The sequence below is a fragment of the Atractosteus spatula genome, chromosome 1 (genome assembly GCF_055471065.1).
Source record: "Atractosteus spatula isolate fAtrSpa1 chromosome 1, fAtrSpa1.hap1, whole genome shotgun sequence".
NCBI classification, from domain to species: domain Eukaryota; kingdom Metazoa; phylum Chordata; class Actinopteri; order Semionotiformes; family Lepisosteidae; genus Atractosteus; species Atractosteus spatula.
In genome coordinates, this window is record NC_142706.1 from 26,215,563 (window position 1) to 26,238,956 (window position 23,394).

The 23,394-nt window shown below is 36.3% G+C and overlaps 1 protein-coding gene across 3 annotated transcripts in view; it reads right to left on the bottom strand.

Annotated features, from left to right (window-relative positions):
* Nucleotides 1-3,576: 3,576 nt before the first annotated feature.
* Nucleotides 3,577-23,394, bottom strand: part of slc30a9 (solute carrier family 30 member 9) — a 96,874-nt gene continuing 77,056 nt past the window's right edge. For 2 of the 3 annotated variants that reach the window (XM_088917263.1, XM_088917347.1), the window contains 3 exons: nt 20,840-20,969; nt 8,756-8,869; nt 3,577-6,598 (listed from right to left, as the gene is read on the bottom strand). In XM_088917263.1, coding sequence (XP_088773389.1) covers nt 6,554-6,598; nt 8,756-8,869; nt 20,840-20,969 — 289 coding nt within the window. In that variant the 3' untranslated portion in view covers nt 3,577-6,553. The remainder of the gene's footprint in view (nt 6,599-8,755; nt 8,870-20,839; nt 20,970-23,394) is intronic. The other variant, XR_016091100.1, reaches the window with a different exon arrangement.

The window sequence follows — 23,394 nt, forward strand, 5'->3', positions numbered from 1 at the left end:
AGGGAATATAATATGGAATCGCGTATCTCCAGAATTTAAAGACCAGACAATCGCAAACTCGTTTTCAATAAAATTATTTTATTCATTCAGCAGTTTGTGAGAGGGACATCCAGCAGGGAGAGACACACACCGGTTTTCATTGACAACATTGTTTTTTTTTCAATTCCTCTTGTCTAACAGGAATGTTTTGTTTGTGGACAGACTGTTAGACAAGAGGAAAAAGCCGCCTCCTCCTACGAAGCATTTCGTTGATCCGATCACGAATTCTTTTCCAGTCGTACGCAGCAAGGGTTGAGAATCTCCGATTCACCATCGTACTAATGGTTTCCCGGAGATTGCAAGGCAAGGCACTTTTGCCTCTGGACCCATCGAAATTTACAGACGTGGTCCACCCCCAGTAAATTTCAAAAGTCACAAGATTTCGAAACACGAGGGCGGCGTAGCGGTCGGCTCTTGCTTTCCCGTCTATGCCGATGCACTGCAAGTACAACCCCCCCTCCATCTCCTGGGTGATGGGTAGCAGTTGGACATCTGGGAGAATTATTCGTCCCACTGGCATCTGTGAATTCCGCTGTGCTTCCTGGGGGGAGATAGCCGGCGGGGACAGCATCAACAGAGTCCTGCGCGGTGGTGAACTGAGAGGCCGGGATGGAGTTTTTTAATTTGTTAGACAAATTTCCTCTTGTCTAACAGTCTGTCCACAAACAAAACATTCCTGTTAGACAAGAGGAATTGAAAAAAAAACAATGTTGTCAATGAAAACCGGTGTGTGTGTCTCTCCCTGCTGGATGTCCCTCTCACAAACTGCTGAATGAATAAAATAATTTTATTGAAAACGAGTTTGCGATTGTCTGGTCTTTAAATTCTGGAGATACGCGATTCCATATTATATTCCCTTTTAATCAAATTCTAAAAGTATGCTTGTTGACTCCGGTATCGCGTTAGTTAAAGACTTCGATGCTTAAAATGTTTAGGGAGAAATAATTTAATTTTGAAAGCCACTGAGACATCAGGTACTACTGTTGTATTTATGAAAAAGAAACAAAACAAAAAACATACTAACAACTGTGCCATCCTACTCCTTAGTTAATACATTTTATTATTCATAAACAGTTAACATTGTTAGCAAAATATTTTGAATTATATTTAACCCTATTTTTTCTTTAGTTTTGTATTTAACTTATTATATGATAGTCAGACTTAATGTATATTTGAACAATGAAAATATATTTTTACAAGATTTTACATTAAGCACTTAAAATTAATATGGTTAATAATAGTAAACTGTAACATGCTGTAACAAGATCGGTTAAACTGCGAAGAAAATGCTTTCAGAGAAAATGTTTCAGGTGTGAAGAACATAGATCTCCAATGCAATTTCAACCAAACCTGTTCCCACACACCCTGCCCCCACTACCATTAGAATATACACAGACATTTTAGCGTTTCATTCTGAGCAGAAGACCCTCACACCTGAAGAGTGCTGGCTGTGACGAATTAAACCGGTTTTTCCGGTTTCAATCACAGACCATGTGACATGGGACTCAGTAAACTAACAGCGCCACTGGATTTGATAATACCTAACCAAAATCCGCAATATGGAAACAGAACCTGTGTGATTGTTGATAGATGATGTACTCGTAACATTTTTTCAAGACGAACTACAACATTTAAAAAATGACTTGTATGTACTTGATATCTCTAATCAATCCATGGCTCCCAGCACAAAACGAAAGTAAAACGCATACCGTTTCGCGCTTCTTATTAGTTGCTCAAAAGTAATTTGACCGTATGAAATGCATAATATAAACCTAGAAACATATACGTGAGCAGTACTTAAGCACTGTAGTATCGGTGTTAAGACATACCTCTCAAATACTGTAAATCAAGTTAAAAATATCTCAAGACCGATTCTGGTCGTAATGAAACCATGTTTCGTGTATGTTTTCTTTTTCATCTTGAAATAACTCATTTCTAAATACCTTTTTCACTGTTAACATCTTGCAGCAACTTTGCGACAAAATATACACTCTGACAGTTCATCCTGCTACCAACATTAAATAAAACAAATCTTAAGATTTCTATATTTATGTCTTTATTTAGTGGTTTCATTAGTGACAAAGGCTAAACTTTCTTGGAAAAATGTATTTTATGTGTTGCAGAAAAAACTGACTTGCTTTAACAAAATATGTTTACAAATCCTTTCACCTGGCATTTTCGTAGTTAGAAATTATGGAACGCTCTGTTAAAAGCAAGGGAGTTTTTATGTCCGTTGCAGTTCTTTTGCAACATGAATATAATTATATCGTTATTAATTTCTTGAGATACGCGATTCCATATTATATTCCCTTTTAATCAAATTCTAAAAGTATGCTTGTTGACTCCGGTATCACGTTAGTTAAAGACTTCGAAGCTTACAATGTTTAGGGAGAAATGGAATACTGGTGTGTATTTTTTTCTTTAAAGTACCGAGACCAGCCATATACTGTATGTTTATGTTAAGATTTCCCTTCAGTGGTAAAATTAGATATGAATATTCAATACTTAAACGGGCACAGTTAAGACATTAAATATACATATACATATTGTATACAGTACAGTTTGCATACGGTAATATGTTTATGTTACGTGATTAAAAAATAAATAAATAAAACTGGAAGGTCCAGCACCAGCTGGATTTGAACACACAACCTGCCAGTTGGTAGTCACGCACCTAGACCAGTAGGCTACAAGACAGCTCGCATGAACAAGCAGGCGAAACAGCCCTACACAGCCCTGCCGCAGTACACGGATATAATCATACCGTTATTAATTTCTTGAGATACGCGATTCCATATTATATTCCCTTTTAATCAAATTCTAAAAGTATGCTTGTTGACTCCGGTATCACGTTAGTTAAAGACTTCGAAGCTTACAATGTTTAGGGAGAAATGGAATACCGGTGTGTATTTTTCCTTGTGATATTTTAAGCTCTAGTTGAATGATAGGTGTCGCATTTTAAATCATTTTCGTAGCTAGAAATTATGAAACGCCCTGTTAAAAGCAAGGAAGTTTTTATGCACGTTGAAGTAAAACAAAATGCCTGACAAAGTATGGCTTGGACAGATTCCAAGTGCTTGTACAAATGTGCTAAAGAAATTATACTTTGAGTATACAGCTTGTCCAAAGTCATCCATTATTAATACTATTAGTAATATCTTCAGTAAAGGCTTTGATATTTCTGATAAAGGTAGGTTGTGTACTTTTGTCCAACTGAGCAATCTTGCTTTCATAAAATATACCAACATTTTAATGACTGATGATTAACATGCTGTAATACACAGTTCAAAATTAAAGGCTCAAATGCTGTACATGAGAGGTTAAGCTCCCCCTGGCGGTTTTACAAGGCGACGCCGGATAGTTAACCACGTGACACCACGTTAACTGCGTCATACCGCGTGATACTGTGACACGCCCACCGGGGTATGCCGCGAAATACCTCACGCATTTTGAATGGCTGCATCTGTAGCAGCAACTTGATACTCGAGCCACTGACTATGTTTTTCTATCCACAAAACAGCCCAACAGATAAACAGGTTTAATAAATTAATCAAATTTATTTGATGCATTTCTTTACAGAAGTCCTTTTTTTCTTACATAAATTGATAATCCTATTTTTAATTACATTGGACTCCGGAATTATTGGTACCCCTTGATAAATATAATTAATAATATATTGAAAAAAGTCATAATGAAGTAAACCACAAAGATAATGACAGATACTCATATATTATGGGAATACATGCCCCTTTTTTCTAAAACATTTTTTCATTCCTAGGTTCAATTGTAAACAATTAATGCTGTTTTACCTGAAAAACATATGTGCCAAAATTATTGGCACCCTTCAAATACAATCAAACACATCTGAAAAAATAATATATTTATACTTGTTTGAGTTCAATTTTGTCTTAAGGAACTAAGCTGTGTACGTTAGTCACTTCCTGTTTCCCTAGAGTATAAAAATGACAAAACTACGCAGAAAAACCTTTTGTCATCATCATGGAGAAGGTCAAAGAACTGACAACAGAAATTAGGCAATCCATTCACAAAGCAAATAATGGGTACAAAAAAATAAGTAAAACCTTAAAAATACCAATATCGACTGTCAGAGCATTAATTACAAAATTCAACACCACTGGAACAGTGGTTAATTTGTCAGGAAGATGACGCAAGCCCATCTTGTCCCCATGCACAGTGAGAAGGATGGTGAGGGTGGCAAGGAAAAATCCAAAGGTTTCAGTTAAGGAAATACAAGGATTGGTTGCATCGTGGGGTCATCCCGTCTCAAAAATGACAATTAGACAACACATCCATGCCAGCAAGCTATTTGGAAGGGTTGCCAGAAGAATGCCTTTACTGTTGCAGAGGAACAGGAGGAAAATTGAACTTTTTGGCCACAGTCATCACAGGTACATTTGAAGAGGGATGAATGTACCGAAAAGAGCATCATACCTACTGTAAAATATGGCGGGGGATCTTTGATGCCCTGGAGCTGCTTTGCTGCCAGTAGTCCTGGGACCCTTGTTCAGATCCATGGTATTATGAATTCTCAAAAGTACCAGGATATTTTCACCAAAAACTTGGTAGCCTCTGCTAGGAAACTGCGCCTTGGCCAAAGATGGATCTTTCAACACTTTTTGCCATGGCCATCTCAGTCCCCTGACTTAAACCCTATTGAAAACCTGCGGTCTGAGCTGAAGAGGGCTGTCCATAAATGCACACCTACAAACGTCATGGATCTGGAAAGGTTCTGCATGGAGGAACAGTCCAGGATTCCTCCCAATGTGCTTCCTTGTCAAGGGAGGCTCCACCAAGTACTAAAAACAGGGGTGTCAATAATTGTATAGAAATAATTTATAATTAAATTGTTTATTTGTCTTGTCTGATTCTATTGAATCAATAATTCAATTTATTCCTTATGTTGGAAATATATTCAGTGCTTAATGAACTCATTATTTGTTTTTACTTCATTTTTTTCTTCACATTTATCAAGGGATGCAATAGTTCTGGAGTCCATTGTATATATTTCAAGACACACATTTGCTTTTTGTGTGATTCTTCCAGTGAAGAAATGTTGCAATGTTGAAATATTGCTAATTTGCAAAGTAATTCCACAGTATAATAATACATCATTTCAAAGCAATTAAAAACCATGACTGATCCATTCAGGAGAATGGTAAGGGGTAAAATATACATATATAATTTTAGAAGATCTGATGTAAGTACAAGCTAACCAGTTCAAGAAAAGGTTGACAGATTGTTGTCAGGTTTGAGTAGTTTTTTTGTTCACCAGGAATCTTGTGACTTTTGCTGAAACAGTTGAGTACCAATCAGGTGCCTCCAAGGCACTGTAGAGCCCGAAGTGTCATATAATGAATGGCTTTTGACAAGGAAGCTTGTAAGAGGATCATATCCAAGGATTCACCCTGCGTCCAGTTTTAAGGCTGTCCTAAACTACTGGAGATTCCACACTGAATGGGTGTAAAATAAAACATAACTGCTAACTTCTTATTTGAAACAAGTAATGGAACTGCCTTTCCAGTACATGTTTACTAAACAAAAGCCTTTCATCTTCATTACGTCCTCATATGTTTTTTTCAAAACAGAAATGTACAATCTTTTTCTGGAAAATAAAAAGAGAACACCAATGGCATCAAACATTCTAACATCAAGTGCATCTTGTTTAAAATGGGTAATGAAACCAGAGTATGAAGTATTAAGAACAAAATATTTCACTTATTTTGCTTTTGAAGCAGTTACACAATAAAAAAATGGGGATGTTATTGTGATTATATTTCTTGCTTTAGAAGACTGCATAAATATACATGGAAGGTTCTCAAAATAAAGTAAAAACTGAAACTACCATAAACTACCTGCCAATATACAGATGTTTAATGTCAACCATTTTAAGTCATCTTATAATTTGAATAACAATGATTGAGAACTACAAATTTTCAGTATGTTTTACTCAGTACTGCTAAGTGAAAATGACAACTGCTCTACTTATCAGACAAAACATCAGGTAAAAGAAAAAATATTGTTTAGCAGACAATTTTATTTGCATGCTTATTAAAATGATTTAATTAGATCAGTCAACTAAAACACGGCTTCATCATTTCTGCACAGCTGTTCATTTTCATAATGTTTAAACTAATAGTTTACAGAACAGAACTGTTTAATTTATTTCATAAATGTTTCTGAAAGAAAAATGGAGATTTACCAGGAGACCTCTACTATCACAGTAGGAAAAGGAAAAAATCTTCCCCGATGTTTCCTACTGATTGGAAGGAGCACTGACATGCCGTAGTCAGTGTATAAACAGAAAAAAACATATGGAGTGGTTTATTGCCAAACAATAAAGTCATTTTTGTTGTGTGTGAGTATAAAGCTTCATATCACTTAAGTAACACGTTATGGTTGTTAAGAAAATGGCAATTTAATTCTTTAGTGCACCCTTCTGTGGTGTCTGAGTATTCTACTCCAGATGTTTCCTTCATATTCTCTCGTCACAGCTTTATAGGATCTCCAGGTCCACGTGCCGAACCTCTGGATTGCGTTGCTGAAATGAAGAAACAAACATCAGTGCTGGATGGCCCAAAACTGTAAGGTGGGCACTGGTTTCCTGTTTAGACAGCAACCCTTATCCAAATTTTCCCTTACTAATGCTGGTAATAACACCAAAGATGTGTTTTTTCTATTTTGGTGCTTCCTTTATAGAATTTTGGAAATACCTCTGAGACTCCATTCTGAGATGTTTTTTGGAGTTAACATCTATGTCTTCAGATGGCAAGGATTGACCAGAAACACAAAAATAAAGGGACTATGACCTAATCGTGCTATGTTTGCATGTAAGAGCACTGTAAATACAAAGAGAAGGGTAAAGGCTATTTTTAAGATCTTAGATATATGTTCAGTTTTTTAAGATCTTAGATATATGTTCAGTTATTTTATCTGAATATATTTTCCAATATTTCTGTGGTCTGCATGTTCAAGACGATAAGAGTTTCCAATGTTGTTTTGCAGTTGTGTTATGACTCACCTGGGTCACTTTAGTACACACTGCCCTTTTAAAAATTCCTAGTTCGATGTATGATTTTTTTGCATAAATAAGATATAAAAACAATGGTTTTGTAATACAGGAAGTTGCTTATCGTAAACTTTTTAAATATGTGTGAGTTAAAACCTATTTTAAGAACATGCAATTGTTTGCTAATGTTCACTTTTCATGGCTAAACCCACAACTCTTCTGATTAGGGTATGATACTGGAGACAAATGTAATTTTCCTGTTCACACAAACACACATAAGATAATGGTGTTAAATGCAAAATCAACTGCTGCCCATCCCCTGGGCAAACAGAAAAAAAAACCCCAGACATTGTTACTCTCACACCAGTAATAGAGTGTTTGAACCTAACAGATGGGGTTACTGGAAGTCAATGTCGCCGTACATGGTCACGTGATCACCTAAAAAAGAAGGCACTATATTTTGGGAACAAAAGCAGCTGGGAAGCTACTTTCAACGGCACAAACTGGCACTAACAAACAAGACCGGTTCACATCTCCTACAACATTGTAGGGGGCCTGAGTGAGGTCAAACCCTTAAAACGAAAGCGTTATATCTTTGAAATTTAACCAGCTGGGAAGCTACTTCAATGGCACAAACATCACACTAATGAATGAGAGTGGTGACGTCACACCCTGAAAAAGAAGGCGCTATGTCTCTAAACTGAAAGCAGCCGAGAATCCACTTTTAACAGCACAAAAGCAGCACCAACAAATGAGGTGGGTTTTTATCATTTGGGTCTTTTTTAGGTGGGCCAACTTCACGGAGCTGAGTAACTTAGCTTTGTAAAACAGCCCTACTTTAATTTTGAAAAATAAAACTTGTGCTTTGACCAGGCATCGAACCTTGGACATTCTAAGTAGCAGATGAAAATTACCTACTGTACTAGAGGGCCATTTGAGTACAGTTCCCTACAATACACACTATGAGCGTTTCATTGTCCATCGCAACAGCAATGACAGAAAAAATGCAGTTAAAATAAACATGCTAAAATGTTTCCCAAATCACAAGTGAACGAGTTAATGAAATCGATGCAGATGTTTATGAAGAAAGTGGGATGCGATACCACTACCAGCTTTATAAATATATTTATGTCCATAAATTAATATCATTAACGACATTTAGAAACTATTTTCAGCTACCAAAAGTTCTTTAGTTACACAATTACATATTAATATTACCTATTAAGTTGATAGGTTTTTTACAACAATAACAACAGCAATTGTTCATAGAAAAGTTTAAAACATTATAGCGTTTTATAAAATATATAAACCTTATATAGTTAGAAGGAACACCAAATCATTTACAAAATAACTACAGTAAGCAACGGAGTTAAATGCTGTGATGTAGAAAATGTTTATGAAGAAGGTGGAATACTGTTGTGTGCACCACAAGAGTCACTTATTGACCAGTGAATTACACTACCTATCACGTGGCGGTACTGCCAACTCAGTACTAAGAATTAACGCTCATTCTGAGTGGCTGCATCTGTACATTGATAGAGTACAGACTGCAGTTAGTCTGCTTGGCCTATTTTCTTTCGCTTTACATATTTTAATCTGTATTAAATCTGACAGCTGCAGGTCCTATGAAAGTCCTATGAAGACATGCAGTTCAGAAAATATGGTTTATATATCAAAAATCATGATCACCTTCAGCTCCTTTTCAAGTCTGTCAACCTCGGCTCCCAGTGTGTCAATAATATTCTCCCCATGTTTCAACATGAAGTTTTCCAGCTCCTCTGGGCTCTTTACCTGCTGAATATCCTGTAGGATGAAGAGGTTCATAGTTACTAGCCAGACAACTACTAAGATTACCAAAATTTAGAAAGGCAAAAACATTATTCAGCAACAAATGACCACCTTTTAAAGGAATTTGAACTCTGTATGAAAAAAATCATATAACATTGTGCACATATAACAACACAAAGAAATGTCTGATTAAAGGATTATGTTTTTACATTACTATATTGTAATATATATTGTAATTATAATAAATTATAATAATTGGAAACTAGCTTTCAGTTGTTAAATTAGTTTTTAATTATCTTTAGTGTTACAGATAGGGGAATTTACTAAATGTTTTTACTAAAAGTTTGTATTATATCTTGTTGACAATGTATCTTTTTACTTATATTTTACTAAATCCGTCTGAAGATGTCTGGTCTCAAAAGATAACATAGCCACATAGTGTCTTTATGCATAGCTGGCATAGTTCTCAGGGAAATGACTGAGTGACCTCTCCTTGAACAAATGGTCTATTCAGCAGAAGGGGCTTCACGCAAGCTAGCAGTAAAGAAATTATATGTACTGGTCAGCTTTCTAGAATGACCATATATAGCCACAATGTAAGAAACGAGTCATGTGGGAGTGTACAGTATCTTGTATTGCTTCACTATATAAAAGAGCACTGTAAACTTTGTCTTTTAAGTCTTGTGCCCCAACACAGGACTTCCATATGCATATGAAATAAACACGATTTTCAACATACAAACTCTCAGCTGATGTTTTTTTTTTTTGGCACAACACAGACAATAATTATTTTTGCACATATAATAGTCTGGTTGAATAAGATAAAAAGTCAGAGCACATATTCCTTCCCCAGGTTCTGTATGCTCCCAAAACAACTTGTTTTGTTATGTGTGAATGTCCCAGACAAGTCTTCTACACCAAAAGGCTGCCCCCCTATCAAGGGACTCTCTCACCTTTTCACTAGGGAGTTTATATTCACAATAATCTCTCAAAAAGCAAACTGCACTACAACATATATTGCAAACTATGGGTCTCAATGTCATACTATAAACAGGTTCAGGACCAGTTTATTACCAGCATGTAATTGTGACAGGCAATGAGTTCCACTTTATAAAATTGATTTTAGCCTTTACTGCAAGTCTGGAACATATATACATTCATTGCATTTTAATGGTGATATCATGGTGATGCCACAGTAATAATGGAGTGCATACAAGCCAAATATGGAGCATGAGAATAGTGATTTCAGAACTGACAGCATCAGTTTCAAGACCTTGTGTTTCTTTCTTATACAGTAAGTTAATTGTTTTAGTTCTACTGTATTTTCAAGGTCTTAAAGATTTTGATCTTCAACCACTAACAATATTTCTGGTATATCACAAAAATAAACAATGTTTTAACATCATAATTATGTAAAGGTATGGCTATAAATCATGTAACCTCTTCACTAACAGAAGAAAAAGATGTTGCACATTAAAACACAGCAAACAGCTTAATCAGTTAATAACATGTTATGCTATTTTAAATTAAGAAAACCAATTAGTTAAAAAATTCCTCACTTTCAACAGTCAAGTAAATACCTAAGAAAGGCCATCTATCTGTGATTGATCATAGACATTTCTTTCAAATGCTTGCTGTAAAACGTCTGCAATAAGAGAAAGTGAAATGACACGTAGGGCTGGCAGAGAATGTTGAAATCATTAGTTCACATAAAGTAAAAATGAACTTGTATTTTTAGATGCATCCACAGACTCATGGGCACAAAGAACATGTGTCAGATAAAGAAAAGATAAATGGGTTTGAGGGATATCTGAAGCGGGCAAGGAAAAACACATGGTGTTCATAAAGAATGACAAAGAAGGAAGTTACAGAACGGGGACAGCATACCCCAAGAGTCTGAAGAAGAACGGAAAATGGCAGTGAGAGATAAACAGAGGGGACCATTAGAAGAAGGAAGTGGAAAAGATGGTGAAGGATACACAGTTGTAAGAAAAAATTTTGTGAACCCTTTGAAATTACCTGGATTTCTGCATTAATTACTCATAAAAATCTGGTCTGATCTTCAACTAAGTCACAATAATAGACAAACACAATCTGCTTAAACTAATAACACACAAACAATTGTACTTCTTCTTGATAATACTGAACACATCGTTTAAACATTCACAGTCTAGGCTGGAAATAGTATGTGAACCCTTGTATTTAGTAACAGGCAGAACTTCCTTTAGCATCAATAAAGTCTTATCTATCTATCAATAGCCTCCACCAAATGTTTCCTGTAGCTGCTGATGAGACTTGCACAATGGTTAGGAGGAATTTTAGACCATTCCTCCTAACAAAACTGTTTCAGTTCATTGATATTTCTGGGATTCCTTGTGTGAACAGCTCTCTTCAGGTCATGCCACAGCATCTCAATTGGGTTTAGGTCTGGACTCTGACTTCGCCATTCCAGAACATTTTCTTCTGTTTAAGCCATTCTGTTGTTGATTTACTCCTGTGTTTCGGGTCATTGTCTTGTTGCATCACCCAACTTCTATTAAGCTTCAGGTGACGGAGTGCTACCCTGACATTCTCCTGTAAAATTTCTTGATACAATTTTGAATTCATTGTTTCCTCTATGATAGCAAGCTGTCCAGGCCCTGAGCAGCAAAGCAGCCCCAAACATAGTGTTGCGTGTTTCTTCTAAAGAGTTCAACTTTTGTCTCATCCGTCCACCGACCATTGTCCCAGAAGCTATGTGGAACATCCAGGTGGTCTTTTGCAAACTTGAGACGTGCAGCAATGTTTTTTTTTGGAGAGCAGTGGTTTCCTCTGTGGTGTCCTTCTATTAACACCATTCTTGTTCAGCGTTTTTCTTATAGTGGACACACGAACAGAGACTTTGGCAAGTTCAAGAGATTTCTGCAGGTCCTTTGCTGTTACCCTAGGGTTCCTTTTCACCTCCTTCATCACTGCATGCTGCGGTCTTGCCGTGATCTTTGCAGGACGCCCACTCCTAGGAAGAGTAGCAACAATATTGAATGTCCTCCATTTTTAGACATTTTGTCTTAGTGTGGATTGATGAACACCCAGGCCTTTAGAAATGCTTTTGTAGCCCTTTCCAGCTTTATGCATCTCTACAATTCTTCTTCTAAGATCCTCTGATATTTCTTTTGATCGGGGCATGGTTCACATGAACAGCTCTTTCTTGAGAAGACCAGACTCTGTCAGTAACCAACTTTTGTGTGCCTTTTTTATAGGGCAGGGCATCTCCAACCCACATCTCCAATATCATTCCATTGATTGGAACACCTGACTCCAATTAGTTTTTGGAGAAATCATTAGCCTAGAGGTTCACATACTTTCTCCAACCTAGACTGTGAATGTTTAAATGATGTGTTCAGTGCTGACAAGAAGAAGTACAATTGTTTGTGTGTTATTAGTTTAAGCAGATTGTGTTTGTCTATTATTGTGACTTAGTTGAAGATCAGACCACATTTTTATGAGTAATTAATGCAGAAATCCAGATAACTGCAAAGGATTCTTAACTGTAGCTACCATAAGTCATGACAGAACACTGGTGTGAACAGGGCAATAGTTTATTATTATTAATTTGTTCTACATGTCAATCCAATGCAATGTAATTTGTACCCACTTAAAGAGATGGGCATATTACTGAAGGAAATTGCGTTAAGCAGCATGAGACACCTGAACAAGGCTCCATAGCTGAAATATTGTGTTTCTTTTCTTCTCTTTTCAGTACAGAATATGCCTTTACTTGTTCCTTAAAAGCTTTAGTGGTTTCCTTAATCTTCAGTGTCCAGAAAGTTAAAGTACGCTGAGCAAACGTTCAAGGTCAAATTCTTCCACGAGGGGGGTACCATTAAAGCGGAGACGACAGTACCGAAAATTTTTGGCGCGCCCTCTCTTTAAAGTCCTAGCCAAATATAAAGACTGTATGTACAGTTATAATTCAAACTGAATTAAAAACTACACATCCCAGTTAACATGGTGGTGCTTGTGATCCTTGCGTTTAACCAACGAAACAGGGCGAAAAATTTGGCGAATTTGGGGCCGAGTTTCGAAAGCTTAACCTGTCAGCAACAAAGCGAAATTTACACGATAGGCTACCTCAAACTGTCAGTTACACGACTGTGTATGTCGCTAAAGCCACTCCTATTTGGCTTTTTAGTTAAGGAGACGGGAAGACAGCCCCCCCCCACTCTGGGTGCCTAGATGACTTGTCGCCATCTTTAACAGTTCCGTGTCCGATTCGCAGTAGGGAGAGACACGTATAAAAAAAAGTTAATCCCAGCTACAATACAAATATATTTTTGTGGTAAGGGGGAGCAAAACATCAGTATTTACTGCTAGTAATTAGCATAAGATTTATAGTTGAAATCTGAGCCTAAATATAAAGTTAAAAACTCGACAAAGTAGGAAATGCACACTTTTTCTGCAACAGAAATACACAGAGAAAATAAATCCTTTCTGACATCTCAAATCAGTTTTGATTAAGGTCTCCAAAACGAACAAGAAAAAGAGCATTTTTAGAAAGCAATTACATTGTGTCTATGTAGAATAAGTGATTAGATTTATGAGCAATCTAATTTCTTATTCATTTAAAACAGTGACATTTCAGCTGCAAAAGATCGCACCAGAGACAGCACTATCTCTGCTTGTCATAGACGTTCAGGAAAGGGTGAATGAAAGAAGTCATGTCAAGTGCAATAATTCGGTGATCAATAGGACAAGTTGTAGGACAAGAAACAAAAGATAGAGAAAACTTAAGCTTTTTAAGGCTAAACCAAAAAAATTCAGTCTACAAATTAAGGCAAATGAAAATTTTGGACGTTAAAGTGCTACAGGTGTAAATAAATGTAAAAATACAAAAATGCACATGAGCAAAATTTTTAGCAATGGAGCTGGTGTTATTTTGAAATAAGCAAACAGAAAAAAGCCAAGACAGACATAGTATAGAAGAGGGATGCAGGAACACTTGCTTAGATATACAAAAAAATCACAAAAGGGTGTATGTTACAAAAGAACATGCAAACATGAAATAGATTTGACAGAGTGAGGAATCAGAAAATTAGCACGCGTAACAAACAGCAATTCTGTCAGAGAGCCTTATATGAATTAATAGCAAACATGGTTTCATGGAGGGCTTCTCAGATAGTTGGGCATTCAGGTAGATTGGCAGGCGAAAGGATTTTTTTAATATATATTTTTAAAGCAAGTCATTTTTTTGCAACAAATAAAAGACATTTTTCCAAGAAAGTTTAGCCTTTGTCACTAATGAAACCACTAACTAAAGACATAAATATAAAAATCTAAAGATTTTTTTATTCAATGTTGGTAGCAGGATGAACTGTCGGGATGAGCTAACTGTATACTATGTCGCAGAGTTGATGTTAACAGTGAAAACAGGTGTTTAGAAATGACTCATTTCAAGAAGATTTTCAGAATAATTATAAATCTAGCAGGATAGAGAAAGCACAGAAAATAGGCGGTTAGATTGATCAGATTAGTATGAAAAGCCATTTAGCAAAGAGGGTGTGAGAAGAGTGACAAACTAGTATACTTTAGATCTTTTTTTCTGAACCAGGGAAAATCTGATTATGTTTCTCTACAACAATAATAAAAACATTATTTTATATAGCACCTTTAAAAGTAGCATCTCAAAGCAATACAGTAGGTGTAAAAACAGTTATAAGGACCACAGATTGTAAAGTAAATAAATATAAGACAAGCAGTTAGAAGTGCTACCAAAATTAGAAAATGAAGCAGATACAGACACTAAGTCTTCTGAAAAGAAAGGTTTTGAGGTTAGATTTAAATGCACTTAGGGTAGGTAACTCGAAACTCGAAACCTGATAGGAAGCCAGTGCAAGGACTTGAAGACAGGCGTAATGCATCCCGATCAGGATTCTGGCTGTCCAATTTTGAACATGTTGGAGATTGTTCAGTGTGGATTTAATTACCCCCAGTGAACTGGATGTGCATTTCTTAATTCTAGAAAAAAATTTTGTGTAGCATGGCATTGCCAGGGTTGTAATGAAGTTAAGCATTTCAATTGTTGGTTGTATAATTCGCATTTTATCTAACTGAATTTTGAATGTTGTGTGAATTTTCTAGTCTCCTCGCATGACAGATTGCTAGCATAGTTAGCATGTTTGGAAGAAAAATGCCAACTGAGACTGTATTCTTTGAACACTGTGACACTTTCCTTACAAATTAAACATATAGCCTTTGCTCCAACCACTGTGAAAACATTTTGCAGTCCATTCTTTGTTGAACACTCTGCATTTACTGTCAACTTTCTGCTTCTTCAATCCGCTCATTTTGGCGCAGGTTCCCTCACAGTACGATAGACTGACTCTAACTGGTGAATCAAATTAGTAAAGCAGGCGTTCCCAAATTTTTTAGGTCTGTGCCTGCCTTGACCTGTCAAATTTTCCACATGCCTCCCCTGTCTCAAAATAAGTTCTATGGCTGTGCAATATTTTACAAAAGATTATACAATTGAAAAGGAAATGATGGGTCAAAATAAAAACAAAGTTGGTCCAATTTTAATTATTTTAAATCATTTTCAAAACCATAAAACTCAAATCAAAATCAAAATAGTAAAAATACTTGACAACACATTTTATTGAAATTATTTGAATGTGAAAACAATTTGAAAAAAAATAAAAAATAATCAACATCTTAATAATTCACCAAAAATACTGTGTAGTATTTTTGAAATAGCAACGTGCATCTCCTTCTCAACGTTGACTCTTGATCTGAACTTGGATTTGATAACCACAAGTGCTGAAAACCCAGCCTCACAAAGGCAGGAAATTGCAAAGGGAAGCAGAATTCACAGAGCTCTGTTGCTAATTCCTTGGTACTCCAATAGTATGAGGTTTTTTGCATTATGCTACTCGGTACTCAACTTTGTATGATGAAAGAAGAACTTTGCTGGGGACTGTAGTTTGGTTAGAAAAAGCAGCTTTCTGTTCATTCATTTAACTTGCGCGAAAAATACTCACGGGGCTTACTTATCAAACTGCTGTGAACAGTTTCCAAATGACGTTTCAATTTACTGGGGAGCATGCTCTCAGCAGTCAACACTTTAAGGCAGACAACACACTGAGGACATTCTTCAGTGTCCACAATTGTGCATGTGAAACCGAAATTCAAGAAACTGTCATCATACTTTCTGTATTTGCATTTCCATTTATCTTTAGAACTACGCTCCATGTCACGGTTTTTACTCATATTTAAAAACCTCTCAATTGTGATCGTGTAACAGAAAACTCACAAAATGACCCATTCATAGAAACATGAAACACTGAAGCCGTGGTTACGCTGTTTACAGACTGTCGACTTTCCTGCCTACTGTCATGTGACACCATCAGTTAGGTAATGCGCGACTCATACATTCTGTGTGCACGAACGGTGGTTTCTGCTCGTAATAAAATTTTTCTTTGACTGACGATACCTGAGACGCCCCTGACCAACAATAACGCCTCCCCAAGGTGGTGCGATGCACAGTTTGGAATCACTGTGGTAAAACGTTTGTGCGCCATCTAACGGCACGAATAATAAAATGTAAGAATAAACAGCACCAAATAAAGTGGAATATGGCGAATATTGACTAATTTATGTTTTATCTCAAGGGCCGGTTAAAACTGTAGTTTACTGTAGGCCGTAGTTTGCTCACAGGTGTTATATAGTGTTTTGTGTTAATCAGTTCCAATTAAATACATTATGATTTCATTTACAAGATGATAAGAGGTAAAAATGGGAGGGAAATACTTTAAATAACCACCATATTTGTAATATATTATCTTTACTCACGCAATAAAATACTTTTTCTTTACTTTTACACACACCTGATTCCTCCCATTCTGAATTTATTTGAAATAATTTGTTTCCTTTTAAGTTTTGATAATGTCAATCTTCCTAGCCATTTTAATCAAAACAAAAACATTAATTTTGTTAATGGTTTTGTTTTGTTAATTTTTATTAAAATTGTTTTGTTAATTTTCATTAAAATGAAAATTTTGTTCATTTTCTCTAAATAATTTACCTTCCTTAAGGCCAAAACACATCAGAAGAATAATTGTTTTTTTCTAAACTAGCAGTACAATAAAATAAAAATATAATTTCACAATCATATTTCATTGTTATATCTCCCAGCAAAACACAAGAAATTAGACATGTTCAGGATCTATGACTTGATATAACTATATAGTATCAGTTAATCTATCCATTTTCTAATTGCTACTCAGTCATGGGGGTGCCGGAACCTATCTTAATAAGAAATGGGTACAAGACAGGGTACACTCTGGACAGGACACCAGTCCATTGCAGGGCACACACAGAAATATACACACACAATACCAGAGCCAATTTTCCCAGAAGCCAATTAACCTGCCAATATGTCTTTGGACTGTGGATGGAAACAGGAGCACCAGGAGAAAACTCAAGCAACATACATACAAACTCCACACAGCTAGCACCCCAGGAATTGAAACCAGGGCCCAAGGGCTTCTTGGGTCCTAACTAAAACACAGTAAATGGCAGATATTAATTTGAATAACACCCACATAATATGGCTGTTTTATTAATATTATTATTAAATCATAAACCATCTATTGTCCAGACACCAGACTATTTAACTTACAAAAATGACAAGTTGCATTTTGTTGTTTTAACATCACCTGTTTAAATCAGAACCTAAGGTACATTTTTATTAAAAAGCCTTTTTTAAATTGAATGTTTTTTCTTTTAATGCTTATGAAGAGTGATAATTATTCCCTCTCTGAATTTAAAAAGTCATTTCTTTTTTTAAATATGATATTAACAAGGTTTAATATTTCAGAGCTGTATTTGAAGCCTTGTGTACCATTTTTTATTAACCATTTGCATCTTGCACTTTTTAAAACATTTTCTGTTGTTGGACTGCACTACTTTGGAAAACTTAACATGACATGTGGATTTCTGGCTGTCGCCAGAAAATGCCTGGTTTCAAATCCTGGTCAATGCTAAGGGACAATCTTTTTCAAAATTATAGAATTTAAGATGTATACTGTTTAAACTTTTTTAAATTTAAAACATAATACACTACAGTATGTAAAATACTGAATCAATATCAATTAATATTGTTTTTATTTACAAAAACAAAATTACAGTTCGATATATAAAAAATAGTTTATTTATTAATAATAAATATAATCAATAATTATTAGGAGTTTATTTTATTATTATACTGTGGCTTGCTGTGAACAAGATGTGTTTCTTTCAGATTTACTTCCGCACTTAGATCATTTATATTGTGCCTTAACGCAAATTTCAGCAGTGAGTAATCAGCAAACAATTTAATTTATATACTGTGTTTTATAATAAAGTATTTATTTATAATAAAGCTTGTGTACATTTATTGCACATCTAACTTAATTACCATCAGGTATATGATGACCCTTCCATTTTTTAACACTGACCAAGATATCTCTTGATTCAGTCATTCAAAACAGAAACAAAAGCTTAATTTGGTCTTTTATTAACAAGCTGTATAAGACAGCATTATTACCCACCATCTATTAAAAACAAGCCAATTAAGCATTTATAGTATTTCTAAATTTGCTTTGTTCCTTTTTAATGTTTAGAATAACTTTCAGGTTCTACAGTGGACTCCAGAAGTATTTGCACCCCTTGATAAATATGAAGAAAAACATCTTCATAAAATAAACCACTTAGATCAGTGGTTCTCAAACTTTTTGGACCAAGTACCACCCCTGATCAAACCAAAGCATCCAAGTGCCACCTACAAGTCATCTTCTCATGGGAACCACAGAAAATCTCAATGACCAACATGAGCGCGTGCACACACACACTCACATACACATATAATAAAAATAGCACTGAGTACTTACCATTTCAGTGAGAGGGGTGAGCCTGTTTAGTCGAGCAAAGCATATGTGAATTCAATGGTTGGGCCTTGATACAATTCACAACTTTGACAGCAGAGTCAAACAGCTTTTAAATCCTCAGGCATTTAAAATCTGAGGGCGGAGCGGTGGCCGGTTGAAGGTTGCCGGTTCAAAGCCCGCAGCCGGCAGAGGAATCCTACTCCTTTGGGCCCCTGAGCAAGGCCCTTAAGCCCAACTGCTCCAGGGGCGCCATATAAATGGCTGACCCTGCGCTCTGACCCGAAGCTTATCTCTCCCTATCTGTGTGCCTGTGTGTCTCATGGAGAGCAATTTGGGGCATGGGAAAAAACAAATTCCTAATACAAGAAATTGTATATGGCTAATAAAGTATCTTATCTTATTTTCTTGACTGCCAAGGCCTGGAGGTGGATGCTGCAGTGCGTCCACTTCATATCTGGAGCAACCTCTCTTTCGTGCAACTACACCACTGTGTCTGCTTGCTATCGCTCTAGCACCATCTGTACAAACTCCAACATTTTTTCCAGTCTATGCTATTCTCTTTGATAAATTCATTCAGAAGCTTAAATATGTGCTCTCCTGTAGTTCTTGTTGGTAGCAGCTTATGGAACAGAATGTCCTCATGGGATGTGCCCTCAAACTCATATATAACGTAAACGAGCAAATTGGCCAAATCAAAGGCATCTACAGACTCATCTAATTGTAGTGAAAAGCATCTGCTCATCTTAACGTGCTCTATCAGCGTACTTTTGACATCATCTGCTATATCAATAATTCTACCAGTGACTGTGTCAATCGAAAGCGGCAGCAGGTCGAGCTGTTTAGCAGCTTTTTCTCCACACATAATACGTGTCAGCTCTTTTGTCAACGGTAAACAAAGTTCTTCACAAATAGTGTGGGGCTCACCTGCTTTAGCAATCCGTAAGGAAGAAAGGAAGAAACAACATTCACCACCACTGGAACAGTGGTTAATTTGCCAGTAAGATGACGCAAGTCCATCGTGTCACCATGCACAGTGAGAAGGATGGTGAAGGTGGCAAGGAAAAACCCAAAGGTTTCAGTTAAGGAAATACAAGGATTGGTTGCATCGTGGGGTCATCCTGTCTCAAAAATGACAATAAGACAACACATCCATGCCAGCAAGCTATTTGGAAGGGTTGCCAGAAGAAAGCCTTTACTGTTGTGGTGGAACAAACTGAATCGCCTGGAGTTTGCCATTGGCACTTTGAGTGGAAGTGGGTGCTGTGGTCAGATGAGACCAAAATTGAACTTTTTGGCCACAGTCATCACAGGTATGTTTGGCGCAAGAAGAGGGATATATGTACCGAAAAGAGCATCATACCTACTTTAAAATATGCCGGGGGATCTTTGCTTTGCTGCCAGTGGTCCTGCGACCCTTGTTAAGATCCATGGCATCATGAATTTTCAAAAGTACCAGGATATTTTGGCCAAAAACCTGGTTGCCTTTGCCAGGAAGCTGTGCCTTGGCCGAAGATGAATCTTTCAACATGACAATGATCCAAAACACACTTCAAAATCAACAAAGAAATGGTTGACAGAAAAGAAAATCAGCGTTTTGCCATGGCCATCTCAGTCCCCTGACTTGAGCCCTATTGAAAACCTGTGGTCTGAGCTGAAGAGGGCTGTCCATAAACGCACACCTACAAACCTCAAGGATCTGGAAAGGTTCTGCATGGAGGAACGGTCCAGGATTCCTCCCAATGTATTCACCAACCTGATAAAGCACTACAAGAAAAGACTTACTGCTTCCTTGCCAAGGGAGGCTCCACCAAATACTAAAAACAGGGGTGCCAATAACTGTATAAAAATAATTTATAATGAAATTGTTTATTTGTCTTGGTTAATTCCATTAAATCATTAATTCAGGATAATGTATTCCTTATATTGAAAATATATTGCAGTGCTTAATAAACTTATCTGTTTTATACTTCTTTTTTTCTTCATATTTGTCAAGGTGTGCACATAATTTCAGAGTCCACAGTATACATTCTTTAAAAAGGCCAAAATCTTGCTTGACAGATGCATGCTAATGACTCTTCACACATACCTGTAAAATTTGTTCAATATCTTGCTTCTCCAGATAAGACCTGGTAACGACTCTCCCATCAAAATCCACTTCTGCCTTGAAGCGTACTTTGCTTAAACCCATATCTGTAGCTTTCACATCATGGATAGCCCTGTTAAAAAAAATTAAAACATTTATTTATTTACCTCAGGAATCTGGCTCTGCCAACACACTTCATACCTAGTAAACTATTTTTCTACAGAAAAAATCTCTGTCCAAGTCCCTGCTTTAATTGCTTTTCAACATACATATTTTTCTGTCAAACTATTTTACAGCTTTGAAAAGACCATACAGTGCCTTTCACAAATAAGCACCTCCTTCTAGGTCATGCAGTCCCTCTTAACTAAGCCACTGGATAAGTATTAAACAGGAAATGTGAGGCTAACAACTCTGAAAGAGGTAAAGAATTCAACAGAGAAAATGTCCATCAGTCAATAATATTCCTGTCCACGATGCTGGCCTGCAAGTACTGTAAAAACCCCATGCACTGATACCATGCAAACATGTGGCAAAAGGTTTTTTGGTCTGATGGGACACAAGCCTTTTGGCTTAAACTCGGGCTTCACAGTTGTGCAGTAATTAGCAGCGCTGTCTCGCAGTGCTGAGGCCCAGGTTGAGTTCCGGACCTGGGATGCTATCTGCTTGGAGTTTGTATGTTCTCCCAGTGTCCTTGTGGGTCTCCTCCCAAAGTCCAAAAATATACTGCAGGTTAAGTCTGCCTGTGTCTGTGTATGCCCTGCGATGGACTGGAGTTCTGTCCACAGTGTTCACTGCCTTGCTTCCTTTGCATCTGGTTGCAAAATTGATGGATGGATGACTTAAATGCACAACGTCTGATATAAAAGTAACACTGCACATCACCAAGTCAAAACTATCCCCGCTATAAAGCTTGGCAGATGGATGTTATAGAGAACTGGTTTAATTTCACAACCAGCTAAATACACATATCTATATCAATAAATTAATATTGTTAATGAGCTCTGAAACTTATTGGCAGCAAATTCTTCAAAAATTAAGAAGTTTCATGACGTCCTATTTGTTACACATGAGAGTGAAAAGTGACAATTTATTAGTTATAAGTTTTAATCAATATTATTTCTCCAGTGTCCCAATCAAAATAAAAAAAAGTTCATTTTTGTATTTATTTGTGGCTGCTGGAGTTGCACCTTTTGCAACGACTGGATTGTTAAACATTCCAAATTGCTTTGTCAGTCTGTCCGTGGGGTGGTGGGGCCATCTCCTTAACATCTGATACTCCTCAGAATGCTTGAGTGATCATGAATGTCATGTAAATATACTGCTATATATAAAATCAATAAATACATCAATGTAAACATCATAATATTTACAACTGACAATATCCTTTTATTTACAATTGGTTTCATTTGCCATTGCACTTCAAAGTTACATCACAAAAAAAAATGGTTGTAAACTGCTCCAAAGCCTTCTCAGACAAGAACAGAGATTGCCAACTCAAATGCAAGCTTATCCGTACCCTACACACTCTCCACTCACTGCAAGCAGGCAACACACCAAGAAAGCATTGAATACTCCAAAAGACAGTTTGTTAAAAGTATAACCTGCGTTTTGGCTGCAGTTACACACAGATCTTTTCACACACTTCAGTACATTTTTCAGTGGCCTTTTCAATACCACTTTTTTATTCTCGATTATAACGATAAAATATATATACAATTCTGTTTTAAGGCTCGTTTTTATCCCTGTTATTGACAGTATCCATGTTTGCAAACTGGTTCGTGTTCATTATTAATATTATTAATAATATCTTCTGTACCACATTTAAATTAAAATGCTTTTAGAAGTATAAATCCACTGGTCCATCTATTTCCTAACTGCTTTATCCAGAACAGGTGGCGGTGCGACCTACAGTATTATGTTTCATTTTGCTTGCATCGAGCTATCGAGCACAGAACATCTTTCCTCCTGTCAAAGAATTCCATATATAGTTTATTCTTATCTGAATAAAAACAGAAAATACAGAAAGAGTTTCTCAAACTAAAGATAGGTTGAACCCATGAGTTTATGTTATTCTGCTTAAATGGTCAGGTGTTTTGCATACATACAGTAGGTTTTTAATAGTAATTCTCACGTTATGAACCCCCTTACACCTGGGATCTACTTTATTCAAAATCAGGTTTCTAAAAATGGAACCAGGTACTTGATGTTGTTTAAATAAAAGTTGTTAAACTCAAATCGCAATCTTGAAAATGTATGTGGTTTGAAGGTTCTGTGTTCACAAATATTAACATCTGAAGTATCATCTCTCAAAAATAAGCATTTTAATAAGAAAGTGAATGCTGTGCAAACAGTGACAAATGACCCTGAACAAAATACAAGCAGTTTTAAATTATTATTTATTAATAATAAATTATTATTATTAATAATGGTAAGACACGTTATTATAGTTCAGTTACAGTGGTCTTTTTAATACCACTTTGTTCTTCTCGATTATAATTATTAAGAATGCATTTTTTTACTTTAGCTACCAGTATCAGCCATATACAGTATGTATAATA